The sequence below is a fragment of the Choloepus didactylus genome, chromosome 3 (assembly GCF_015220235.1).
Source record: "Choloepus didactylus isolate mChoDid1 chromosome 3, mChoDid1.pri, whole genome shotgun sequence".
In the NCBI taxonomy this organism is placed as follows: domain Eukaryota; kingdom Metazoa; phylum Chordata; class Mammalia; order Pilosa; family Megalonychidae; genus Choloepus; species Choloepus didactylus.
In genome coordinates this window covers 38,843,147-38,865,578 of record NC_051309.1, presented here as the reverse complement: position 1 = coordinate 38,865,578, position 22,432 = coordinate 38,843,147, and the positions used below count along the sequence as shown (strand labels likewise).

The 22,432-nt window shown below is 36.8% G+C and overlaps 1 protein-coding gene across 5 annotated transcripts in view; it reads left to right on the top strand.

Moving 5' to 3' along the window:
• Nucleotides 1-22,432, top strand: part of ARAP2 (ArfGAP with RhoGAP domain, ankyrin repeat and PH domain 2) — a 269,972-nt gene that overhangs the window by 8,927 nt on the left and 238,613 nt on the right. For 4 of the 5 annotated variants that reach the window (XM_037829549.1, XM_037829550.1, XM_037829547.1 and 1 more), the window contains exon 2: nt 8,235-9,292. In XM_037829549.1, the coding sequence (XP_037685477.1) occupies nt 8,385-9,292 (908 nt within the window). In that variant the 5' untranslated portion in view covers nt 8,235-8,384. Of the gene's footprint in view, nt 1-8,234; nt 9,293-22,432 lie in introns of those variants that run through there. The other variant, XM_037829548.1, reaches the window with a different exon arrangement.

Genomic DNA, 22,432 nt, shown 5'->3' with positions numbered 1-22,432 from the left:
GTATCAGTTAGGAAGCTGTTACAGTGGTGAGGATGTGAGCAGGGCAGGGGTTGAGAAATAGTTGATTCAGGATATACTTTCCAGGTAGAGCTGAATGAGAAAGTAAGATAATGTTTAGTAACTGATATCACAAGCCTGGCATGTAGCAGGTGCTCATAAATGTTACTTCCCTTTCACCTTTCCTTCCTCATGGAAATGGGTCATGATAGGATGGGCAAATGCATATCCACATCTGTAAAGCCAACTAGTTATACATTCTCGAAACACATACTATATTTGTATACACACACACACACAAACACACAAACACACATATATAGTGTGCTATGTTTATAAACTAATAATTTGTCTGCCATTTATTGTGCAACTTGTATGGGCTTGTCATCATCTTGGCAAAGTTTATTATACAGAAATAATAAAATAATGATAACAGCAAATTTAGCATTTACTGTGTACCAGTCAGTATTCAATGCATTTTACGTATGTTAGCTCATTTAATTCTCATAACAGCCCTGTGAGGTAGAGAACTAATATTACCCCCATATTGCTGATGAGGAAACAGAGTGTAGAGCAGTTAAATAAGTTGTCCAAGCTCACAAAGCTAATAAGCAGAAGAACTGGGATGTGACTCAGGCTCTCTAGCTCCGAAAGTCTTGGCTCTTGCACTACACTGTCTTGCCTCTAAAGGTAGCTATGGAATGAGCAGAATGTGATTAAATGTTCTAAGAAGTAAATACTGAAGGAACACAGAAGAGTTTGTTTCTTGTTCAGTAGGGACCTCGTGAAGGAAATAACATTTGAATTGGAGCTCAAAGAATGGAAGAAATTTCAGCTCAGGGGAGATTGTAACTCTTGTGATGAAAATAATTGTAGTGATGGAAGTGCATATTTACTGAGCACTTACCATGTCTAGGTACTGTTTTAACACTTATAATGGATTATCTCATTTAATCTTCACCAACACTTAGGTATCTTAGGGTGTTTCCATTTTATATGTAAGGAGACAGAGACACAGACATGTGCCTATGTTTACACTCCTAGAAAGTGGAGAAGGTGGGATATGAACCTAGTCTGACTCCAGACATGTAGGGGGTGCATTCCACTGAAGGGCAGGGGAGTGATGAGAAGGGCTCAGGTGAGAAGGTATGAAGTATGTTTGGAGTAGTGAAAGGAATTTAGAGCTGTAATTACCGCATTTGGTTGCACATCCAAATCATCTGTGGTTTGTGTTATAAATACAGATTTCTGGACCCCATATCAGCAGTTGTTGCTGCTACAGCAGATACACAGACCAGTACCTGGAAAGCCACTGACCTTTGGCATAGCAGACAGACCAGTAAGCCCAAGTGGAGGTCAAAATTTGAGGGCTTCATCTTCATATTATGGTATCTTTACACGGTAGAATTTTATAGAGTTAAGCATGCCTATTTCTTTTCATCTACTGATTCCATGGGGGCTAGAAGCCCTTTTTGTAAGGAAAGAACTGGATCTATGAACATCCTTGGGTGGTCAGACATTTAAAAAATCAGCTGATTACATGACAGAGCTGATATTAAAGTGCAGAGAGGATGTAGAGCTTGTGGGAAACTTCTGTGCCACAAAAAGGAATCCAGTTCAATTAGCTGTGTTCAGCTTCTCAAGTGATAAAAGTGATGGATGATTTTGGTAGAACATTTGGTGTATCCTCTTTGATTCAGCCACCAGGAAATAAGTGTGTGTAGTCCAAAGGAAGGAAAAGCCTTTGTGTATTAAAAATATAAACATATGCATGCACACTCATCAAAAAAAAAAATTACAAAAGTGGCCCTTCAATCACTTCTATTGTTTCTACTAGCTTCTCTTCCTTCTCTTAATCTTTCAAGAACTGTGCAAAGTTCTTGATTACTAGTTATCGATATATATGGAGGAAGGAGTGATTCATTCTATTTCAGGGGTTCATGGGAAGCCTTCACAGAGGAGGTAATGACTACCTATTAAGAATTTTAAATGTTGCATAGGATTTTGCAAAATGTGTAGATTTGGCAAACAGATACGACATATACAAAAAAGTATGGGGGCTGTTAAGCAGCTAGCTGCCTTGGGGAAATGATAATGATGTAAAGTGACTGAAGGATGTTGTTAAGAGTATTGGTATGGGTTGAACATGAGGCTGGAGTTAGGACATAGGAACTTCAACCTTGCAGGAAAGATACTTGAGCTTTGGTGTCTGGCACATAATTACTATTTCCATCAATATTAGCTGCTATTATTATTATTGTTAGGCAGAGACTAAATTGTGATAGGCCCGGATAAGGAGCTTAGACTTTCAGATAGTAGATAGGTCACTGATAGATGGAGACTGGGCTAGAAGATTTGTTCAGAGACTTGTAATCGGGCAGGCAAGAGATGAAATGAGGGTCTGAACAATGGCAAAGGCAGTGAGCAGGGAGAGGTAAAATCAGTAGTTTGCATGCTTCCTTGGATCTGGAGGGTAAGCCAAGGGAGGACTCAGGGATGCCCTCCAGGCTTTAGGCTTGGGTGCCTGGGTGGGTGATGGTGCCACATCTGCAGTAGGGACTATAGGACAGGAGACTTCTTAGTATGTGTGTATTTTGTTGAAATTATTTTTGTCTGTTAATCCTTTGTCAGGTGTTTGTGGAGGCTGGTAAGCAAGACTATGGCTTTTTGTAATTTGTTCTATCTAAAAGGGGGATACCCCTATTCTTCTTCAATGATTGAACAATTCAGCAGTTTATAAATTTTAAAGTGGGTGAATTACGTACCCATTTTTTGTTCCATTGGAAATAATTATTTCCATTTTGTGATATGCAAACGCATTAAACTGTCAATTTATTTTAAAAATAATTGTGTAGAGCAAGAGTGGTTTATCTGAGGATTTAGGTTTGTGTATAATGTTGTGGTCCAGGCCTGTTTATATGACACAAGAATACCTAATTGACGTTAATGACGAAGGCATTTCCTGTCTGTCATTACTCGTTTGTATTTTTCGTGCTCTCGCAGTGGTGTGTTAAGAAGATATGTGCTTTTACTTTTATCATGTATACCTGTTTGTCAGTGTATGCTGATATTTTTAAATAGTGAGGTGATAGCTTGTGACAACTGGCATATAGCCATGCAGAAATCTCCTTTTGGAGAACTATCTGAAGAATGATTTCCAGAAACATTGTATCAAAGCTTGTTTAGAGAAATTTACTTTGCTTGGGTGTATCTAATTTTTTTACTTCAGTATATTGGTATTATGCATATTCTGTACTTTCTTCTTTTTATTGAAGTATTATGTACAGGAAATTGCATGTATGTGTTTTCACAAACTGAACACACCTGTATAACCAGTACCCAGATACAATTGACTTTTTAAAAAGTTTAATTATGCTGTTTGGGAGAAAAATGAACCTAAATGAATCTGCTATGTACATTGAGGAAAATGTAACCTTTAAGCTTTTTCCTTTTACTTTCATAATAGCTTATTTCCTGTTATCTAGTGTATAAAAATTAGCTAATTATTCAGCTGGTTTTATCTTGTACATCAGTATTAATTGTTTACTTATAAAGTTGCTGCTTTTTTGAAATGAAAATATTGATCTGAGAAATATATACTAACTGATTTTTAAAAGCCCCTTTGAAAGAAAGGGTAAAGTTGATTATATTTAGCTATGGTTATGAAAAAAAATATCGAACATTTGGAAGTCAAAGGAATGTGCAGAGCATATTCTTCGTTGAAGGCTTGGAGGTACTATTTAACAAGCCCAACCTAGGGATATTTAATTCTAATTCTAATTGCTATGCTTGACTTTGCTATTTACTGTTTGATTAGAGTCCAGACATTGTGAAGTACTTATTAGCTTGTAGATTTTTGTCCAGTCAAATAGGTAACCCTAAAGATTATGGTTTTGTTTTTCGGTAGGACATTAACCACTTTCTTATCTGGTCTAGCAGTCTTATTCTAACACTTTTCTATTTCTTCTCTGGTCAGTCTAGGTTGTTCATATGTTTCCAGGAAATTGTCCATTTCCTCTACATTATCCGGTTTGTTGCCATATAGTTGTTCATAGTATCCTCTTATAATTTTTTTGATTTCTTCAGGATCTGCAGTTATGTCACCTTTTTCATTCATTATTTTGTTTATATGGGTCTTCTCTCTTTTTGATTTTGTCAGTCTAGCTAGGGGCTTGTCAATCTTGTTGATCTTCTCAAAGAACCAACTTTTGGTGATATTTATCCTCTCTATTGTTTTTTTGTTCTCTATGTCATTTATTTCTGCTTTAATCCTTGTTATTTCTTTTCTTCTACTTGGTTTAGGATTGGTTTGCTGTTCATTTTCTAGCTTCTTCAGTTGATCCGTTACTTCTTTGATTTTGGCTCTTTCTTCCTTTTTAATATATGCGTTTAGTGCTATAAATTTCCCCCTCAGCACTGCTTTTGCTGCATCCCATAGGTTTTGGTATGTTGTGTTCTCATTTTCATTCGTCTCTATGTATTTAGCAATTTTTCTTTCTATTTCTTCTATAACCCACTGATTGTTTAGGAGTGTGTTGTTTAACCTCCAGGTATTTGTGAATTTTCTAAGTCTCTGATGGTTATTGACTTCTAATTTTATTCCATTGTGGTCAGAGAATGTGCTTTGAATAATTTCAATCTTTTTAAATTTATTGAGGCTTGTTTTATGTCCCAGCATATGATCTATTCTGGAGAAAGTTCCGTGAGCACTAGAAAAGTATGTGTATCCTGGTGATTTGGGATGTAATGTCCTGTATATGTCTGTTAAATCTAATTCATTTATCAGATTGTTTAGGTTTTCAATTTCCTTATTGGTCTTCTGTCTGGTTGATCTATCTATAGGAGAGAGTGATGTGTTGAAGTCTCCCACAATTATTGTGGAAACATCAGTTGCTTCCTTTAGTTTTGCCTGTGTTTCTCTCATGTATTTTGTGGCACCTTGATTGGGTGCATAGACATTTATGATTGTTATTTCTTCTTGTTGAATTGCCCCTTTTGTTAATATGTAGTGGCCTTCTTTGTCTCTCAAAACATCCCTGCATTTAAAGTCTATTTTATCTGAGATTAATATTGCTACACCTGCTTTCTTTTGGCTGTAGCTTGCATGAAATATTTTTTTCGTCCTTTCACTTTAAATTTCTTTGTTTCCCTGTGTCTAAGATGAGTCTCTTGTATGCAACATATTGATGGTTCATTTTTTTTGATCCATTCTGTGAATCTGTATCTTTTAATTGGGGAGTTTAATCCATTTACATTCAATGTTATAACCGTGAAGGCATTTCTTGACTCAGCCATCTTATCCTTTGGTTTATGTTTGTCATATATATTTTTCCCCTCTCTCTATTAATATCCTTTATTGTACCCATACCAAATCTCTTTAGTACTGAACCTTTCTCCAAGTCTCTCTGTCCTTTCTTTGTTTCTTTGTCTGTAGGGCTCCCTTTAGTATCTCCAGTAGGGCTGGTCTGTTGTTAACAAATTCTCTGAGCATTTGTTTGTCTGTGAAAAATTTAAGGTCTCCCTCGAATTTGAAGGAGAGCTTTGCTGGATAAAGTATTCTTGGTTGGAAATTTTTCTCACTCAGAATTTTAAATGTATCGTGCCACTGCCTCGCCTCCATGGTGACAGTGTGATCAGAATATGTCTTGGAGTGGGTTTATTTGCATTTATTCTATTTGGAGTTTGCTGAGCATTTATGATTTGTGTATTTATGTAGTTTAGAAGATTTGGGAAGTTTTCCCCAACAATTTCTTTGAATACTCTTCCTAGACCTTTACCCTTTTCTTCCCCTTCGAGAACACCAATGAGTCTTATATTTGGACGTTTTATATTATCTATCACATCCCTGAGGTCCGTTTCAATTTTTTCAATTTTTTTCCCCATTCTTTCTTTTATGCTTTCATTTTCCATTCTGTCATCTTCCAGGTCACTGATTCATTGTTCAACTTCCTCTAGTCTTGTACTGTGTGTGTCCAGAATCTTTTTAATTTGGTCAGCAGTTTCTTTAATTTCCATAAGATCATCTATTTTTTTATTTAGTCTTGCAATGTCTTCTTTATGCTCTTCTAGGGTCTTCTTTATCTCCTTTGTATCCCGTACTATGGTCTCATTGTTCATCTTTAGTTCTTTGAGTAGCTGCTCTAGGTGCTGTGTCTCTTCTGATCTTTTGATTTGGGTGCTTGGGCTTGGGTTATCCATATCGTCTAGTTTTTTCATATGCTTTATAATTTTCTGTTGTTTTTGTCCTCTTGGCATTTGCTTAACTTGATAGGGTTCTTTTAGGATTTGTAGACCAATTGAAGTCCTTATCTCTATTTTATCAGATCTACAGCTTCATGGAGTACACTTTCTCTAACTAACCAGCAGGTGGCATCCATGAGTCACCTGTTCTCCACAAGCCAGTTCTCCCCTGCTTTGCCTTTGTGGTGAGTGGGGGAGTGAGTCTTGTGGGGTCCAATTGGTGTACCAAGCTTGCGTGTGTAGTTCGTGTTGCCCGCCCTGTATATGGGGCTTGTTTCTGGGCAGTCAGGGAGGGGGGGTGGCTCTAACAATCAAATCTCCCTGGTGATCCTGGAGTTTTAAAGCTGCTGCAATAGTCTAATCCTTCAGTTCAGTCCTGCCACAGTTTGTCTCTGCCACTGACCCACAAGTCCTTGGTATTGGCGTATGGCTCCTGAGACTTGCAAGTGGGTCCCTCTTTCAGGCCGTGAACCCCCTGGTCCTCTGTTGAGGGATGACTGTGCTATGTCACAGGTGAGTGCTGTCCCCCCAGGGCAGTTCTGGGCTGCTGGGCTGTGTAGGGAGGCTCCCAGTCTGCTGAAATGATGGCTGAATGGGGCTTTGTTAATTCACACTGCTCCACCTTCCCAACTCTGGGACAATCAGCTGAGATTGCAGGGAAGGCTAATGTCCACGCCCAGTTTTGTGGTGTGTGCCTGTTATTTGAAGCACTTCCATCACACTGGGTTGTCTGGGGCAGCTCTGGGCTATGGGGCTGGCGATGGGCTGGAGTTTCCTGTCCACCAGGATGATGGCTGTGAGCGGACACCCCCCTTTTCTTGGGAAGTTGTGGTGTTTAGTGAATTTTCTCAGCCACTGGATTATTGCGTTTTGTCTCAGAGGTCTCTTAGTTCTGCTCTTGTCCTGACCTGCCCAAATTGCAAGTCTTTGAAGCTTTCTGTATTGGGCTTCTTAGAGTAATTGTTTTAGAAAAAGAAAAAAGGATTAAAAAAAAAAAAAAAAAAGAGCCCTCATCACAGATCTAATGGGTTATTGAAATGCTAAGAGACTAAGCAATTAGGGCCATTAAGGAAAGGTCCACAGGGCAGAGAGATCAGCTTTTCTTCGGGATTTGCATATGAGCCTCAGGGCCTGAGCTCTGCCCTTCCCCTTTCTATGTTCACCAGAACTCCAAAGATCCTCCACTTTTATTTTGGAGTTTTTCGTGCTGTTTTTTTCTATGTCTGTCTCCTCTCTGCTGGGCTGGCTGCTCTTAGATTCTCTGGTGTCTGGTCTCAGTCTATATATGGTTGGAGTTTGGATCAGTAGAATGAGTTACCGATAAGGGCTGCCACTGCAGTTCTCCCTTGTCTTTCCAGGAGCTGACAGCCCCTCCTCCCACGGGACTGAGCCTGGCAGGGAGGGGCGCGGGTCCCTGGCTGCAAAAACTTACAGATCTCGCTGATCTCAGCAGTTCCACATTTTCATGAGTGTTGTATGAAGTATGCGCAAAGTCAGATTGCTCTGTGGTGTCCAGTCCACGCAGTTCCTGGCTTTCTACCTATTTCCTGGAGGAGTAACTAAAACATACAGCTCACCAGTCCGCCATCTTGCCCCGCCTCCTTCTAACACTTTTAAACAATGCCTTCCCTGATGGACTTTATAATCTGTTCCACAAATGCTTTTGGAATCAGCCTTACCACCTTACTGGTTCCCTCAGTAATCAATGTGTTGAATAAAATTTTTGACACATTTATCCATATTTGTATGTGATATATATTTTTTTTTTACCTTATTGAAAGTCATAATTTGACACCACCATAGCATTTCAGTCCTGTGCCTCTGCATCACAACTAGCATTGGTATTATAAGGCATGCAAACCAATGCACAAAGATTCCAAACTCTCAGTGAGTCTGGATTATCTTAATTTCTATTGAGTTTCTTTATATAAAGGTCATAATGTAAAACTAGGTTTTAGTAATGAACATGTCCTAATAAATTCTATTTTTTTTTTCAGGCATAAGAATATAAAATGATCACCGTGAAGGCAGTAACATTTTGAGAATTTTTTCTGTCACAAGAAGAACCAATAGAAAAGTACATCCTCTTGTGTGTGTGCCTCATTGGACTGTTTGTTATAACTCAGCTTAGTGATGAAGCCATCATTATGTCCTCAGTCAGTGAAGTAAATGTTGAGATCAGAGATTTCCTAATGAGTATTAATTTGGAGCAGTATCTCTTACATTTCCGAGAGTTTGGTTTTAATACTGTGAAGGACTGTGCAGCAGTAAATGACAAGGTGCTACACAATATTGGAATATTACCTACAGGTCACCGTAGGAGGATACTTAAACAGTTACAGATAATCTTATCAAAAATGCAAGATATCCCAATATATGCAAATGTCCACAAAACAAAGAAGAGTGATGACACTTCAAAGGATGGCTATACTTTATCTTCTGATCAGAATACTGGCATAGAACTTCCAGAATCTGTTAGTGTTCAGACACCTAGCCCAATACAGTTGGAGACTGTTAAAGAAAATCTTGATCGAATTGATGTTAGTGTAGAAAACAGCCAATCTCCTAAACTGGATGATAAATTGTCTCTTCCTAAATGCCACTTGCTCATTCCAGGAGCAGAACCACACCTTAATTTGGGTTCTTTTCAAGATTCTTTTCTTGGTAATAAAAATATTGAAACAGATTCTCTGATTTCAAAGAAGGCTGTGGATTGCACACTTGAAGACAAACAAACAGACAAAGATGATTTGATCTCAGAAAATCTTAGCAAGCTTCCTACTGCAGATCCTGAATGCCTTTCTTCCCTTGGCTGTTCAATATCAGAAGGAAATTCTGGAACTGGAACTAACAGTTTACTAGAAAAGTCATTACCATCCCCTTTCTTTCAATTTCAAGGAGAAATGGTTGTAAATGATTTGTATGTTCCTTCATCACCAAACCTAGAACCTATGAGAAGTCGTAGCAAGTTGGTTTCAAGACCATCCCGATCTTTCCTGCTAAGGCATCGTCCTGTACCAGAGATTCCAGGGTCAACAAGAGGAATTTCAGGGAGGTAAGCACCTTTATGATAATCTGGAAGTATTTGAATGGGAAGAATTTAGCTATTTTTAACCACTATATTTTTAGTGTTCCTTTCTAAATTGGACTTAATGTTTATTTACCTCTTCAGTCAGCCTTTTCTTTGTTCTCTTTTAAAACTCTTTCCTCCTGCCATTTATCTCGTACACTATTTCCCAGACTCTGTTTCCAACTTATAACTGACTGGAACTCTTCTGCTTTCTCCCATTTGGTTAGGGGACATCCCTTCCCCTAATTCTACCTGGGCATTCCTTCCATCCTTTCCCTCCACCCCTAGGAGTATGCTCTTCCTTTGGAGCAGCTCTCTTATTTTAATTACTAGTGCTTCTCCACTAGATTTTTTGTTCTTTGGCAGGGAGTATGTTTTTAATGTTTGTATCTCTAGTGCCTGGCACAATGCTTGGCACCAATTAATAATTCAACACACATCTATGCAATGTCTGCTTGGTACTAGTCACAGCACTAGGTGTGAGGGAAGTGAAGGGGATTCACGGGCTAAACGAATGGAGGAGACAGGAAGAAACAGATGGTAACAGGAGAGGATGAAACCAGGTCTACTTGATACCAGAACTCAAAAGGGGGGGCCCCACCGGGGCGTGTTGGATCATTGGTACCCTGAAGTAACAGCAGAGAGAGCTTTCATCTCTTTCTCAAAGTTACACCTAAAGATAGTTGTGGTTTGCTCTGGGGTTGAGGTAGGATATTACTTTTTCACCAAAAGCTAACACTTGTTTCTCAGCTGGGAGGCATGAGGCTGTCTAAATTTGACTGTTAAAATTCTGTGGCAATAAGTGTTAATAGATTTCCTGCACAGACTCTTGGGGGACTCCTCTGTGAGATCTCCCACTTCTTATTCTCTTGTCCTTAGGCAGCCTTGGTAATTGCATGGCCCTGCTGTATTTGCGAGAGAAAACATGGTAGTTTATAAGACTCTGTTAACAGAAGGACCTCCCATTAGAACACAAGCTCTTTGAGGACAAAGGTCATTGGTTTGTTTGCCTTTATCTTTGCAGCCCTAGTAACAACAAATTATCTGGTATTTACTAGGAATTCAAGAGTAAATCCTTAAGTGCTAGTTTGGTTTATAATTTCCCATGAATAATCGAATTGTCACATGGACCTGTAAAGTAGGTAATATTCACCTCTTTTTACATATGAGATAACTGAGCCTTAGGTTAAATGATTTTCCTAAGATCCTCAGGGCTGGTGAACTGAGATTTCATCCCAGGACTTCAGACTCTATAGTCTACTTTCTTAAGGACTGCATTTAATACTTATTTAAAAATATTGACTACTTATGTAAGAATTAGATTCTGTCTCGAGAATTTTAAAAGATCACTAATTCTTTTATGATACTTATTTCTATTAATTGTTTTAGCATGAGCAAAATATTTTAAAGCTAAAGTAAATGAAAAATTACAAGTCTTCAGATGTCAAAAACTTTTGACATATTAAGTTTACTGTAAGTACACTCCTTAAGATAGCATCTGTGCCAGGCCTTATAGTTTTGGGAGCTGTAGGGATAACCTCAGATAAGAAAACTTTTATGTTTCAAGCAGAATGTGCCTTCATAAACAAACATTACTGCAAATCTTTTGATGTTTGTTTTTAGGTGTGCCTGTAAGCTTCCTATCACATGAAAGACTTGTTATTCACTTTGTGATTATAAAACTTTGAAATGAGAATTGAAATAACATTAAAAGTAATAAGTAATTTTCATAATAGCTACATTGTAATGCTATTTCTGATGTGATTCTCTAGGCCAGATTACCTATTGTAGCCTTTCCTTTCTTCCTTGATTATGATAGTAAATGAAAATTATGCATTTATGATTCTCAGATCATAAAATGAGAAAGTAAATTAAAATATTGCCAGACTCCACTATTTTTTCTAGTGTTCCTCCCCTGTGTTATTGCAAGTAGGAATTATAAGATTTTAAATTATGACTATTTAAATAAAACTGTATATTCTGTAATCAGGGATTCTCTTTGATCAAATATCAACATCTACAAATGATATTTAGTGCATTGCTTAACATAACAAATAAAATATTTCTTTGTGGCCAATGCATTTAATGTGATTTCCTTACTAATTAAATATTTCATATCAACTATTAAATAAGGAAAGTGATACTGTATGTATTTTCCTGAAGGGGAGCTGCTGTTTCCCGCCCTGAACAAGTACTGGCTTAGGCCCTCTCGCCTTCCTCCTGACACACCTGACACAATTAGTGCTCCAGTAAAATGGATGATCTTTTTCTTGCCTTGGGCTTTTTCCCTGAATTCCTCCCTTCTCTTCAGAGAAGAGTGGGTGGGGCTATATTGGGTGGGGCTTAACCAGTCATTGAAACTCAGGATCACTTATCTCTTGAGGGTCAGATCAGAAGGCTTGAAGGACCAGCTCCTTCCTAAGCGCCTTCACCTTGAGGTCATTCTAGCTCCTGGTCTCCAAACCAAAACCAAGTCCACCCGGCACCTTGCCATTTCCATAGGAGTTGCAGGAGTATCCTGTGATCTTTCTCTGGAGGCCCCTCCGTGCTCTGTGACAAGAAGGAATAGCAGCCACCAAAGAGGAATTTTCTCCTCACCAGTAAAATAATTTTTTAATACATCTTTCAAGCAATTGTTTTATCCATGGAACAAGTCACAAAGTCCTCTAATCTTTGTGTAGTGCCTCTGAATGTTTTGGTGGAAGGGAAAATCAGAAAGCAGAGATAATGGGAGGGAGGATGGCATGTAAGAGTGCACTGTGATTGGAGCACATTGGTAAAAAATATCTTAAGAATGTTATGCTATTTTCACTGTTTGAGGGCATATCAAAATTTTGAATCCTAAACCTGAAATCTCCAACCGTCTTCTGAGCTTTTTATTGAAAAGAAAAAAATCTCGGATTTTCTTCTCTAGACATACATAGATATGATATGGATATTAGGCATGGATAATATTATTTTAGACACTAATGTCTAAAATATATGTGAGTAAAAAGTTTACAGAAGCATTATAAGCTGGTGTTTGCTACATTGATATAGCTAAGAAAAGTACAGGAATTCATCAGATTTTTTTTTGTGTTAAACAAAAATTTCAAGTTAAATGTTATAGCAGAAAAATGCTTAGCAACCCTGAAATTCAGGTTTTTCCTTTTGTCCCTTTTATAAAGGGAGTGAAAAAAAATAGACTAATTGTTTCACTGTTTGCAAAATTTTGATTAGAACACCTAAATAATTAAAATTTAAACTGTTAATAGCTTCATTTATTTAGAGGTAAAGGTGTCAAGTTCCTCAATCTTTACAAGTGAAATATAGTCATTAAGATTATACTTTTTTATTTTTCTTAATGAAAAAAGCTCCACCTTATTTGAAAAAAAAAATTTAAACTGCAACTTTTGCTCATTAGTTAAAAAAAGTTTCATGGTAATGATGTAGACATTTATGTTGTAATCCTTCTGTGATTATCATTTATTCTTATCCTAAAGAAAAATTTTTTTTTGGAACTTCATAGATTGAAAGTTATCCGTGGATTGTCAATTTTACATTATCGATCTATGCTGTATTTGACCCATTCTCATGCTTTCTGAATTCAGATTTGTGTGTTTTAGATGTCATGCAAACCTCAAGGGTAGTTTTAAAAGTGCTGTCTTGTGATTGTGGTTGTTTTCTTTTTAAATTTCACCCTGCAGTGACCTGTAGTTAGCCTGTTCTTAATTGTGAGAACTGCATTTTTTTTTAAAACAAATATTTTGTGAAACGGTGATGCATTTATGGCATATAATTGATTATTTTCTGGTGTGACTGACTTGCTCAGGTAATAAGTGAGCATAGTTGATGAAGGGAGATCTTTGGCATTAATCTTCATGCCACTGCTTTTCTTGACAATTTTTATGATAAAGAATATGTGAAAAAATAACATCCATAGGTATTTTGGACATTCATTTATATAATTAGAATTATTCATTAATTTCCCTTCTTTTTTATTCAAGTTTTCAAAACCATTTTAATTCGGATACCAAAGATAAGTTCTTCTTTACCGAATAGAAATTAATTCTGTATTTAAGGAATAGGATTTAGGTATTTTAAAAGACCTTACAAACACATTATATTCCAAGGGCAAAGGCCATTTCCAAAAGGTCAGCTCATTTAAATATCAGCAGTTCCCTCTATTTTCAGAAACAAACAAAAAAAACTACTGCTCTAGAGTTTTAAAACCAATGAAGCTAAAATGGGGAAATATTAAAGTATTTACCAAGTAAGTGTTACTCTAAATTATTGATGTAAAATACTGTTATTTGGGTTTTAAAATCTTATTTGTATTTGGACACATTTAAACTTATTGAGAATAAGTTTTTTGTATTTTTAAATTTCCTTTTTTTAAAGCTGCCGTCAAGTTCTGCCTGTACATTTGCATATTGGACAACTTCTCAGCCTATCAGCAGTGCCATTTATACTCTCATATGTTTGTGATGCTTGGACATTCATTCAACAAGTATTAGTTTATTGTACCACACATTGGTCTAAAGTTTTGGGGGATGGGGGTGATGATACAAAGGTCAAAATGAGGTCACAACTCTCAGGTCATTACTTCCCTCTCATTTTTTGGAGTTAATAGTAACTCTAGTCTCCTGGTCAGGGACTGTAGTAAAAATCATCTTTAAGAAATAGTTTGAATAATGCAGTAAAAATATTAAGACAACATTATTTTTAATTTGCAAAATTTCAGATATACCAAAAAAAAGTTTGTAAAATAATGATGGTTACCATAAGGCACTGCTAGAATAACAAATATTAATCTTGCCATATGGATTCAGAATTTCATTTTGTTAAAAAATAAAAAATAAATAAAAAATAAAATAAATTCATAAAAAATAAAATAAATTCAGCTAATTTCCCCACCATTCCCTTCCTGCCCAGAAGTAACCAATATCATGAACATATTGTTTATCCTAGTCATGTATGTTTTTGTAGTATTATTATAGATGCAGTAGTACTGTTTTGGATGTTTTTGATTAATGAAAATGGTACTTTTGAAAATACTATGCTTTGGCAATTTGTGTTTCATGTAATATTACTTTTGAAATTTGTCTACATCGATGCAAGTATTTTATGCATAACTACGGTATGTATTAAAAGAATAAAACACAATTTATTCCCTACTAGGTTGTTCCACTTTTTCAATGTTAAAAATGAAGAATATTCATACTTCTAAGTGCTTTAAGAAACAAGTAGTCTGATTAGTTTTACCAGGAGGACCAATTACTCTTTTCTCTAATAAAAATAAAATTTGCTCTTTCTTGCTGAATCCTTACATTGTAAAGGGCTTGCCCTGTGTACTTTATAAGCGTCCTCTCATTAATCCTCATAGTGTTCCTAAACAGCAGGTCCAGTTTTTATTCCCCTTTAATAAATGTGGAAACAGTGATTCGAATTGTTAGGTTACTTGACCAAGGTCACAAAGTCCTAATAACAAGAGAGGGTGATGACTCTTGCTTTTCTTTATGGGTTTTAAATTTTGGCAATTCAGCCAGGCTTTATATTTCAAATTTAGAAGTGGTCCACAGTTTTTCAAGACAGCAGGTGGGAAAAATTTAAGGGCAGAAGGAGGCAGAAACAAGAAAGAATATGTGCTTTGCACTCAAGACAAAATTGACCTTGAAGGCTGACTTTGCATTTCATTAGCTGTGGGATTTGCCAGGGAAAGCCTTTGTTTCTTTATTGGTAGGAGTAAAAAACCAAGTCCTACCTCATCAGGCTGTTATGAGAATAAAATATGAGATATAGATATATAATTTTTTTTAAGTGTTTGTTATGTCTAAACTCTGGTCTTTATTGATGGTTTCTGGATTTTTATCTTATTCCTTTGGATGGGCCATCATTTCCTGTTTCTTTGTTTTGTTTGTAGTCTTTCATTGCACAGTGTACAGTGTTTAAAGTGTTAACTCTGGGATTTAGTTCCTTATCTATCTGTTCCCTAAGTTTGTAGCCAAGTAGCGATATGATAGAGATTTTCTTAAGTGCTTAGAGCTAACAAAAACAAACAGCCCAAGGCAAAAATACATTTAATAGTCTACAAATTGGTCTGTGTTGGCTGGTGCACTCCTTCAGAATTTAGCTCTCCTATCAAAATCGGGCCCAGGTGAATGTGAACGTCAGGGCCCCTTGTGTCTTTTCTGAGCCTGTTTCTTGCCCTCAACTTGTGCTTGCTTGTGGCCTTAAGAATTCTCCTGTTTATAGGAATTTGAATATCCTGTCTATTCCCTGTGAAATAGACTTTCTGCCCCTTCTGGGTGCTCTATTTATGGCTCAAAGTAGGTAATCCTTTGCCACTTTCCTCTTTGACTTGTTTCTTACATTGTGTTAGTTGTCTGCAAGCCGCTTCTGTGTGCAGGGCAAGTTCTGGGAGGGCTAGCCTGAGATGTGTTTCCTGGCTCAGTCTTTCATGCTGCCACTGAATGGATTAGCTGATTTACAGGCACCCCAGAATATGCATGGACTTACTTTGCTCCCTCTGGAACAGAACCAGAGACCCATAATGGGAATGCAGGCTGGCTCCACAGTGTGCCATGGCGGGTGGGGTTAGGGGGCAGCAAGGGCACCAGGAGCGTCTCCTACCATTTTTAAAGCTTATGTTTTCTTGTTTGAGCACTCACCCAGTTACTGCAAACCTTGAACTGTTATCTGGAGTTTTGAGGAAGACCGTCCTGCCAGTTTTTCGTAGTTATTCAAAGATTATGTGGGGAATGGCATGCTGAAGTGCCTTATGCTGTCATCTTGGTCAATTGGAAGATATCTGTGAACTTTTAATAAATACATGCAGTTATATGTTGAATAATCTTTTATAACTGGCTTCTTTTGCTTAACTTTGTGAGAATCATCTGTGTTGGTGTCTGTATTGTAATTTGTTCATTTTTCCTGTTGTTATAGTATTTCTTTATATGACCATACCATGATATCCGTTCTATTGATAGATATTTCATATCCTCAATGCCACCTGGTATTTTATATATTTATATTTATACATGCACATATATATATAAATAATATATTCATGATATACATATATCACCTTTATTTAGATTTAATTTACATGTAATGTAATGCACCTTTTTTAAGAATATAGTTTGAGGTTTTGACAAATATATAAATATCCATGTGTACTCCAGCACAATCAAAATTTAGAACTTTTCCATCATCCCCCAAAACTCTTATGCCTCTTTGCAGTAAATTCCCCCACTTTCCATCTCAGACATCTGTTGATCTCACTATAAATCAGTTTTGCCTAGTCTCGAATCTCCTAGAAATCTTATTAAGCCCATAATGTTTTGTGACTAGTGTCTTTTATTTGGCACGATGTTTTTGAGATTCATCCATGTTGTTGTGTGTCAGTTTGTACCTTTTATTTTTGAGTAGTATTCCTTTGTGTGGATCTCTCACAACTTGTTTTTCCATTTGCTTGGATGGATGTGTGGGTTATTTGTCTTGGAGCATGCCTATGTGCATGTCTGTTGAGCACACACTTAGAATTTCTGGTTATGGGACATGCATATTTTCTACTTTGGTAGATGATGCAAAATGGTCCTTCTAAAGTGGTTAGACTTAAACTTATTTATATTACCACTAGCAGTGTATGCATTTCTCCTGTTCACGTTCTCAACAACATTTGGTAATTAAAAAAATTCTAGCCATATATTTGGGGAATGTAGTTGTAGTTTTATTTCCTTGTGGTTTTAATTTGCATTTGTTGATGATTAAGGATGTTTAAAAACTTTTAATATGTTTATTAGCCATGTTTTTATCTTTTGCAGGTGCCTATTCAAGTCCTTTACCCCCCTTTTTTGGTTGTTTTTTGAATTGCATTTTCTGTCTTTCATCATATTTTTAAAGAGTTATTCTTTTACTGTATCTTATACCTCTCTGTATATTGCTTTTTTTATTCCTTAATGGTGACTTTTAATGAATAAAAATTCTGAATTTTAATTTACCAGAACTTTCCTTTAGAGTTGGAATTTTTCTCATCCTGTTTAAGACACATGAAGATATTCTATTTCTAGAAGCTTTGTTGTTTGGCCTATCACGCTAGGAAATATAATCTACCTTGAATTGATTTCTGTGTATGGTCAGATGTAGGGGTAAAGTTTTATTTTATTTCATATGGATACCAACTTATCTACTCATTTAAAAAGACCTTGCTTTCCCCTTTGCTTTATAGTTTCATCTTTGTCTTAGATGACAATTGAATCTCTCTATGTGATCTTTATTCTGCTTGACTAGTTTGTCTGTCCTTTGAGCAGTAATGCACTGTCTTAATTACTGGCTTTATAAGAAATCCTGATTCTTGGTAGAGCAAGTCTTTTCACCTTGTTCTGTAACAGTATCTTAGTTATTCTTGGTGCTTTGTTTTTTCATATAAATTTTAGAATAACATTGTCAAATTCCAAACACAGGCAATAAACCTGGAGCTCCTTTGATTGGGATTGCATTAACTGTACAGGTTGATATGGGAGGATGGATGTTTTGCAATAGTATTGCTGTCCTAGTAATAGTTGGTAATAGTTTCATTTATACTTCCATTTAATTATGTTTTCTATGATTTTCTCAGTGATGTTTTAGTTTTTTTTTTAGTTTTGATCTTGCAAATCTTTTGTTAGATTTAATTCTATGTGTTGATATTTGCTGATGCTCTTGTACATGACATTTCTAATATTTTATTTTTTGTTTGCTGATGTATAGAAATAGAGTTGATATTTTATGCATCAATCATGTAAAAAGTAAGAAATTTATTTTTAAACAACTATTTTTGAGGTATACTATATGTACCATAAACTTTTTTTTTTTTTTTTTTTTTTTTTAATTTTTATTGAGATTGTTCAAATACCATACAATTATCCAAAGATCCAAAGTGTACAATCACTTGCCCCTGGGTACCCTCATACAGCTGTGCATCCATCACACTTAATTTTTGTTCAATTTTTAGAAACTTTTCATTACTCCAGACAAGAAATAAAGTGAAAGATGAAAAAAGAAAAAAAGAAAAGGAAACTCTAATCCTCCCCTATCCCTAACCAACCCCCCTCAATTGTTGACTCCTAGTATTGATATAGTATGTTTGTTACTGTTTATGAAAAAAAGTTGAAATACTACTAACTGTAGTATATAGTTTGTAATAGGTATATAGTTCTTCCCTATATGCCCCTCTATTATTAACTTCTAATTGTATTGTCATACATTTGTTCTGGTTCATGAAGTGATTTCTAGTATTTGTACAGTTGATCATGGACATTGCCCACCATAGGATTCAGTTTTATACATTTCCATCTTTTGACCTCCAACTTTCCTTCTGGTGACATATATGACTCTGAGCTTCCCCTTTCCATCTCATTCACACACCATTCGACGCTGTTAGTTATTCTCACGTCTTGCTACCAACACCCCTGTTCATTTCCAAACATTTAAGTTCATCCTAACTGAACATTCTGCTCATACTAAGCAACCACTCCCCATTCTTAAGCCTTGCCCTATATCTTGGTACCTTATATTTCATGTCTATGAGTTTACATATTGTAATTAGTTCCTATCAGTGAGACCCTGTAATAATTGTCCTAATGTGTCTGGCTTAGAAATAAGCCAGTATATTGCCCTCGAGGTTTTGTCATCAACCCTTTTTTTTTAATATGGTTTTGTTCACTCACCATACATTCCATCCCAAGTAAATAATCGATGGTTTTCTGCATGGTCATACATTTCTGTGTTCACCACCTTCACCACTATCTATATAAGAGCATCTACATTTCTTCCACAAGGCAGGAGGGAGAGTCAAAGAAGGTAGAGAGGCAAAAGAAAGAGGAAAAAAAAATGACAGCTAGGAAGCAGCAAAAGGAAAAATAACCTTAAATCAAAGTAGAATAAAGAATCAGACAATACCACCAATGTCAAGTGTCTAACATGCCTCCCCTATCCCCCCCTCTTATCTGCATTCACCTTGGTATATCACCTTTGTTACATTAAAGGAAGCATAATACAATGATTCTATTAGTTACAGTCTCTAGTTTATGCTGATTGCATCCCTCCCCCAATGCCTCCCCATTTTTAACACCTTGCAAGATTGACATTTGCTTGTTCTCCCTTGTAAAAGAACATATTTGTACATTTTATCACAATTGTTGAATACTCTACATTTCACCAAGTTACAAAGTCCCAGTTGTTATCTTTCCTCCTTTCTTGTGGTGTCTCACATGCTCCCCACCTTCCTCTCTCAACCGTATTCATAGTTACCTTTGTTCAGTGTACTTACACTGTTGCGCTACCGTCTCCCCAAATTGTGTTCCAAACCACACACTCCTGTCTTCTATCACCCTGTAGTGCTCCCTTTAGTATTTCCTGTAGGGCAGGTGTCTTGTTCACAAAGTCTCTCATTGTCTGTTTGTCAGAAAATATTTTGAGCTCTCCCTCATATTTGCAGGACAGCTTTGCTGGATACAGGATTCTTGGTTGGTGGTTTTTCTCTTTCGGTATCTTAAATATATCACACCACTTCCTTCTTGCCTCCATGGTTTCTGCTGAGAGATCCGCACATAGTCTTATTAAGCTTCCTTTGTATGTAATGGATCGCTTTTCTCTTGCTGCTTTCAGGATTCTCTCTTTGTCTTTGACATTTGATAATCTGATTATTAAGTGTCTTGGCATAGGTCTATTCATATCTCTTCTGTTTGGAGTACGCTGCGCTTCTTGGATCTGTAATTTTATGTCTTTCATAAGAGATGGGAAATTTTCATTAATTATTTCCTTTATTATTGCTTCTGCCCCCTTTCCCTTCTCTTACTTTGTTTCATCCTTGAGTTCCCGGAGACGTTGCTCATATTTTTTCATTCTTTTCTCCATCTGCTCCTTTGCGTGTAGGCTTTCAGGTGTTTTGTTCTCCAGTTCCTGGGTGTTTTCTTCTGCCTCTTGAGATCTGCTGTTGTATGTTTCCATTGTGTCTTTCATCTCTTGTGTTGTGCCTTTCATTTCCATAGATTCTACTAGTAGGTTTTTTGAACTTTTGATTTCTGCCGTATACATGTCCAGTGCTTCCTTTACAGCCTCTATCTCTTTTGCAATATCTTCTCTAAACTTTTTGAATTGATTTAGCATTAGTTGTTTAAATTCCTGTATCTCAGTTGAAGGATACGTTTGTTCCTTTGACTGGGCCATAACTTTGTTTTTCTTAGTGTAGGTTGTGATTTTCTGTTGTCTAGGCATGGTTTCCTTGGTTATCCAAATCAGGTTTTCCCAGACCAGAACAGGCTCAGGTCCCAGAGGGAAGAAATATTCAGTATCTGGTTTCCCTGCGGGTGTGTCTTAGAAAATTGCTCCACCCTTTGATGCCTCGGGTCACTGTGCTTTTCTGCCCAGCAGGTGACGCCTGTTAGCCTATAATTCTTGACTGGTGTGAGGAGGTATGGCCGTGTTCCCCCAGGCTCTGGGGTCTTGTTCTGAATGGAAAGGGCCCCACCCCTTTCCTCCTAGAGAAGACAGACCCCTCAGGTGGAGGTCATTAGCATTTCAATGGTCTTGCTCTCTGCTTGTGGTGTCTCCACCCTTCCCAGAGTCACAGCCCTGGAAACTGAATATGACTGGGGCTTTCTCCACTGAGCCAAAAAAGAAACAGATAGTCCCCTTCAGACCCAGTCCAAGGTGGCCCTCCGGCTCTCCCAGGTCAGTCGTCACCCAAAGCCTCTGTCTGTTTTTTGGGGCTGCGTACCTGTAGTGAGCAGTTCACACTCGCTATTCAAAACCCCAGTTGGAGCTCAGCTGAGCTGTATTCGCTTGCTGGGAGAGAGCTTCTCTCTGGCACCACGCGGCTCCGCAGCTCGGGCTATGGGGGAGGGGGTCTCCCGACCTCGTTCCGCAGGTTTTACTTACAGATGTTATGCTGTATTCTCGGGCATTCCTCCCAATTCAGGTTGGTGTATAATGAATGAATGGTCTCGTTTGTCCTCCTGCAGTTATTCTGGATTATTTACTAGTTGTTTCTGTTTTTTTGTAGTTGTTCCAGGGGGACTACTTAGCTTCCACTCCTCTCTATGCCGCCATCTTGCCTGAGTCTACCATAAACTTTTAGACATTAAAAACTTATGTGATGACTTTTAAAAGATGTGTAAGTCCATAAAATTATCACCATAGTCAAGAAACAGAACAATTCCATTACCCCTAAGAATTTCCTAGTGCCTTTTAACAGTCCATCCCTCTGTCACCCTCCCATAGAATCATATAATACGTACTCTTTTTGTGTCTTGTTTATTTCACTCAGCTTGATGGTTTTGAGATTCATATTGTATTTATTGTTAATTTCTTCCCTTTTAGTAGTTTTTTTTAGATGAGTATTATTCCCTTGTATCCATATACCCCCACTTGTTTATCCATTCACCAGTTGATGTAAATTCAGGTTGTTTCAAGTTTTTGCCCATTGAGAATAAAGCTGCAATGAAGATATGTGTACAGAATTTTCTGTGGACGTATGTTTTCAAATTTTGGGGGTAAATTTCTAGGATTGGAATAGCTGGGTCTTAAATTTGGTGAATGTTTAACTTTATGAGAAATTGCCAAGCAGTTTTCCAGAGTGGATGTAACCTGTTACATTCCTACCAGAAGTATTTAAAAATTCTAGTTATTCCTCAAATTCTTGAAGACTTGATAAATTGTCAATCTTTTTAATTTTAGCCATTTTAATGGGTATATGGTGATACCACATATTCATATATCTCTTTTTTTTTTTTAAGTGTCTATTCAAATTTTTGCCCATATAAAAGTTAGGTCATTTTCCTTATTACTAGATTGTAAGAGTTCTTTTTCCATTTTGGATACAAGTCCATTTATCAGAAATGTATGACATTGTAAGTTTAAAATTTTGATAAGGTTCAACTTTTCAGATTTTCCTTTTATACCTCTGGTTTTTGTATCCTATATAAGAAGTCTTTGCCTGCTCAAAGGTTACAAATATTTTCTCCTATGTTTTCATCCAGAAATTTTAACATTTACGTCTCAACTCCATTTTGAATCACTTTTGTGCAAGCTATGAAATAAGAGGGGATATTCACCTTTTTTCCATAGTGGTATCAGCAACTTTTGTTGAGATTATCCTCTTTC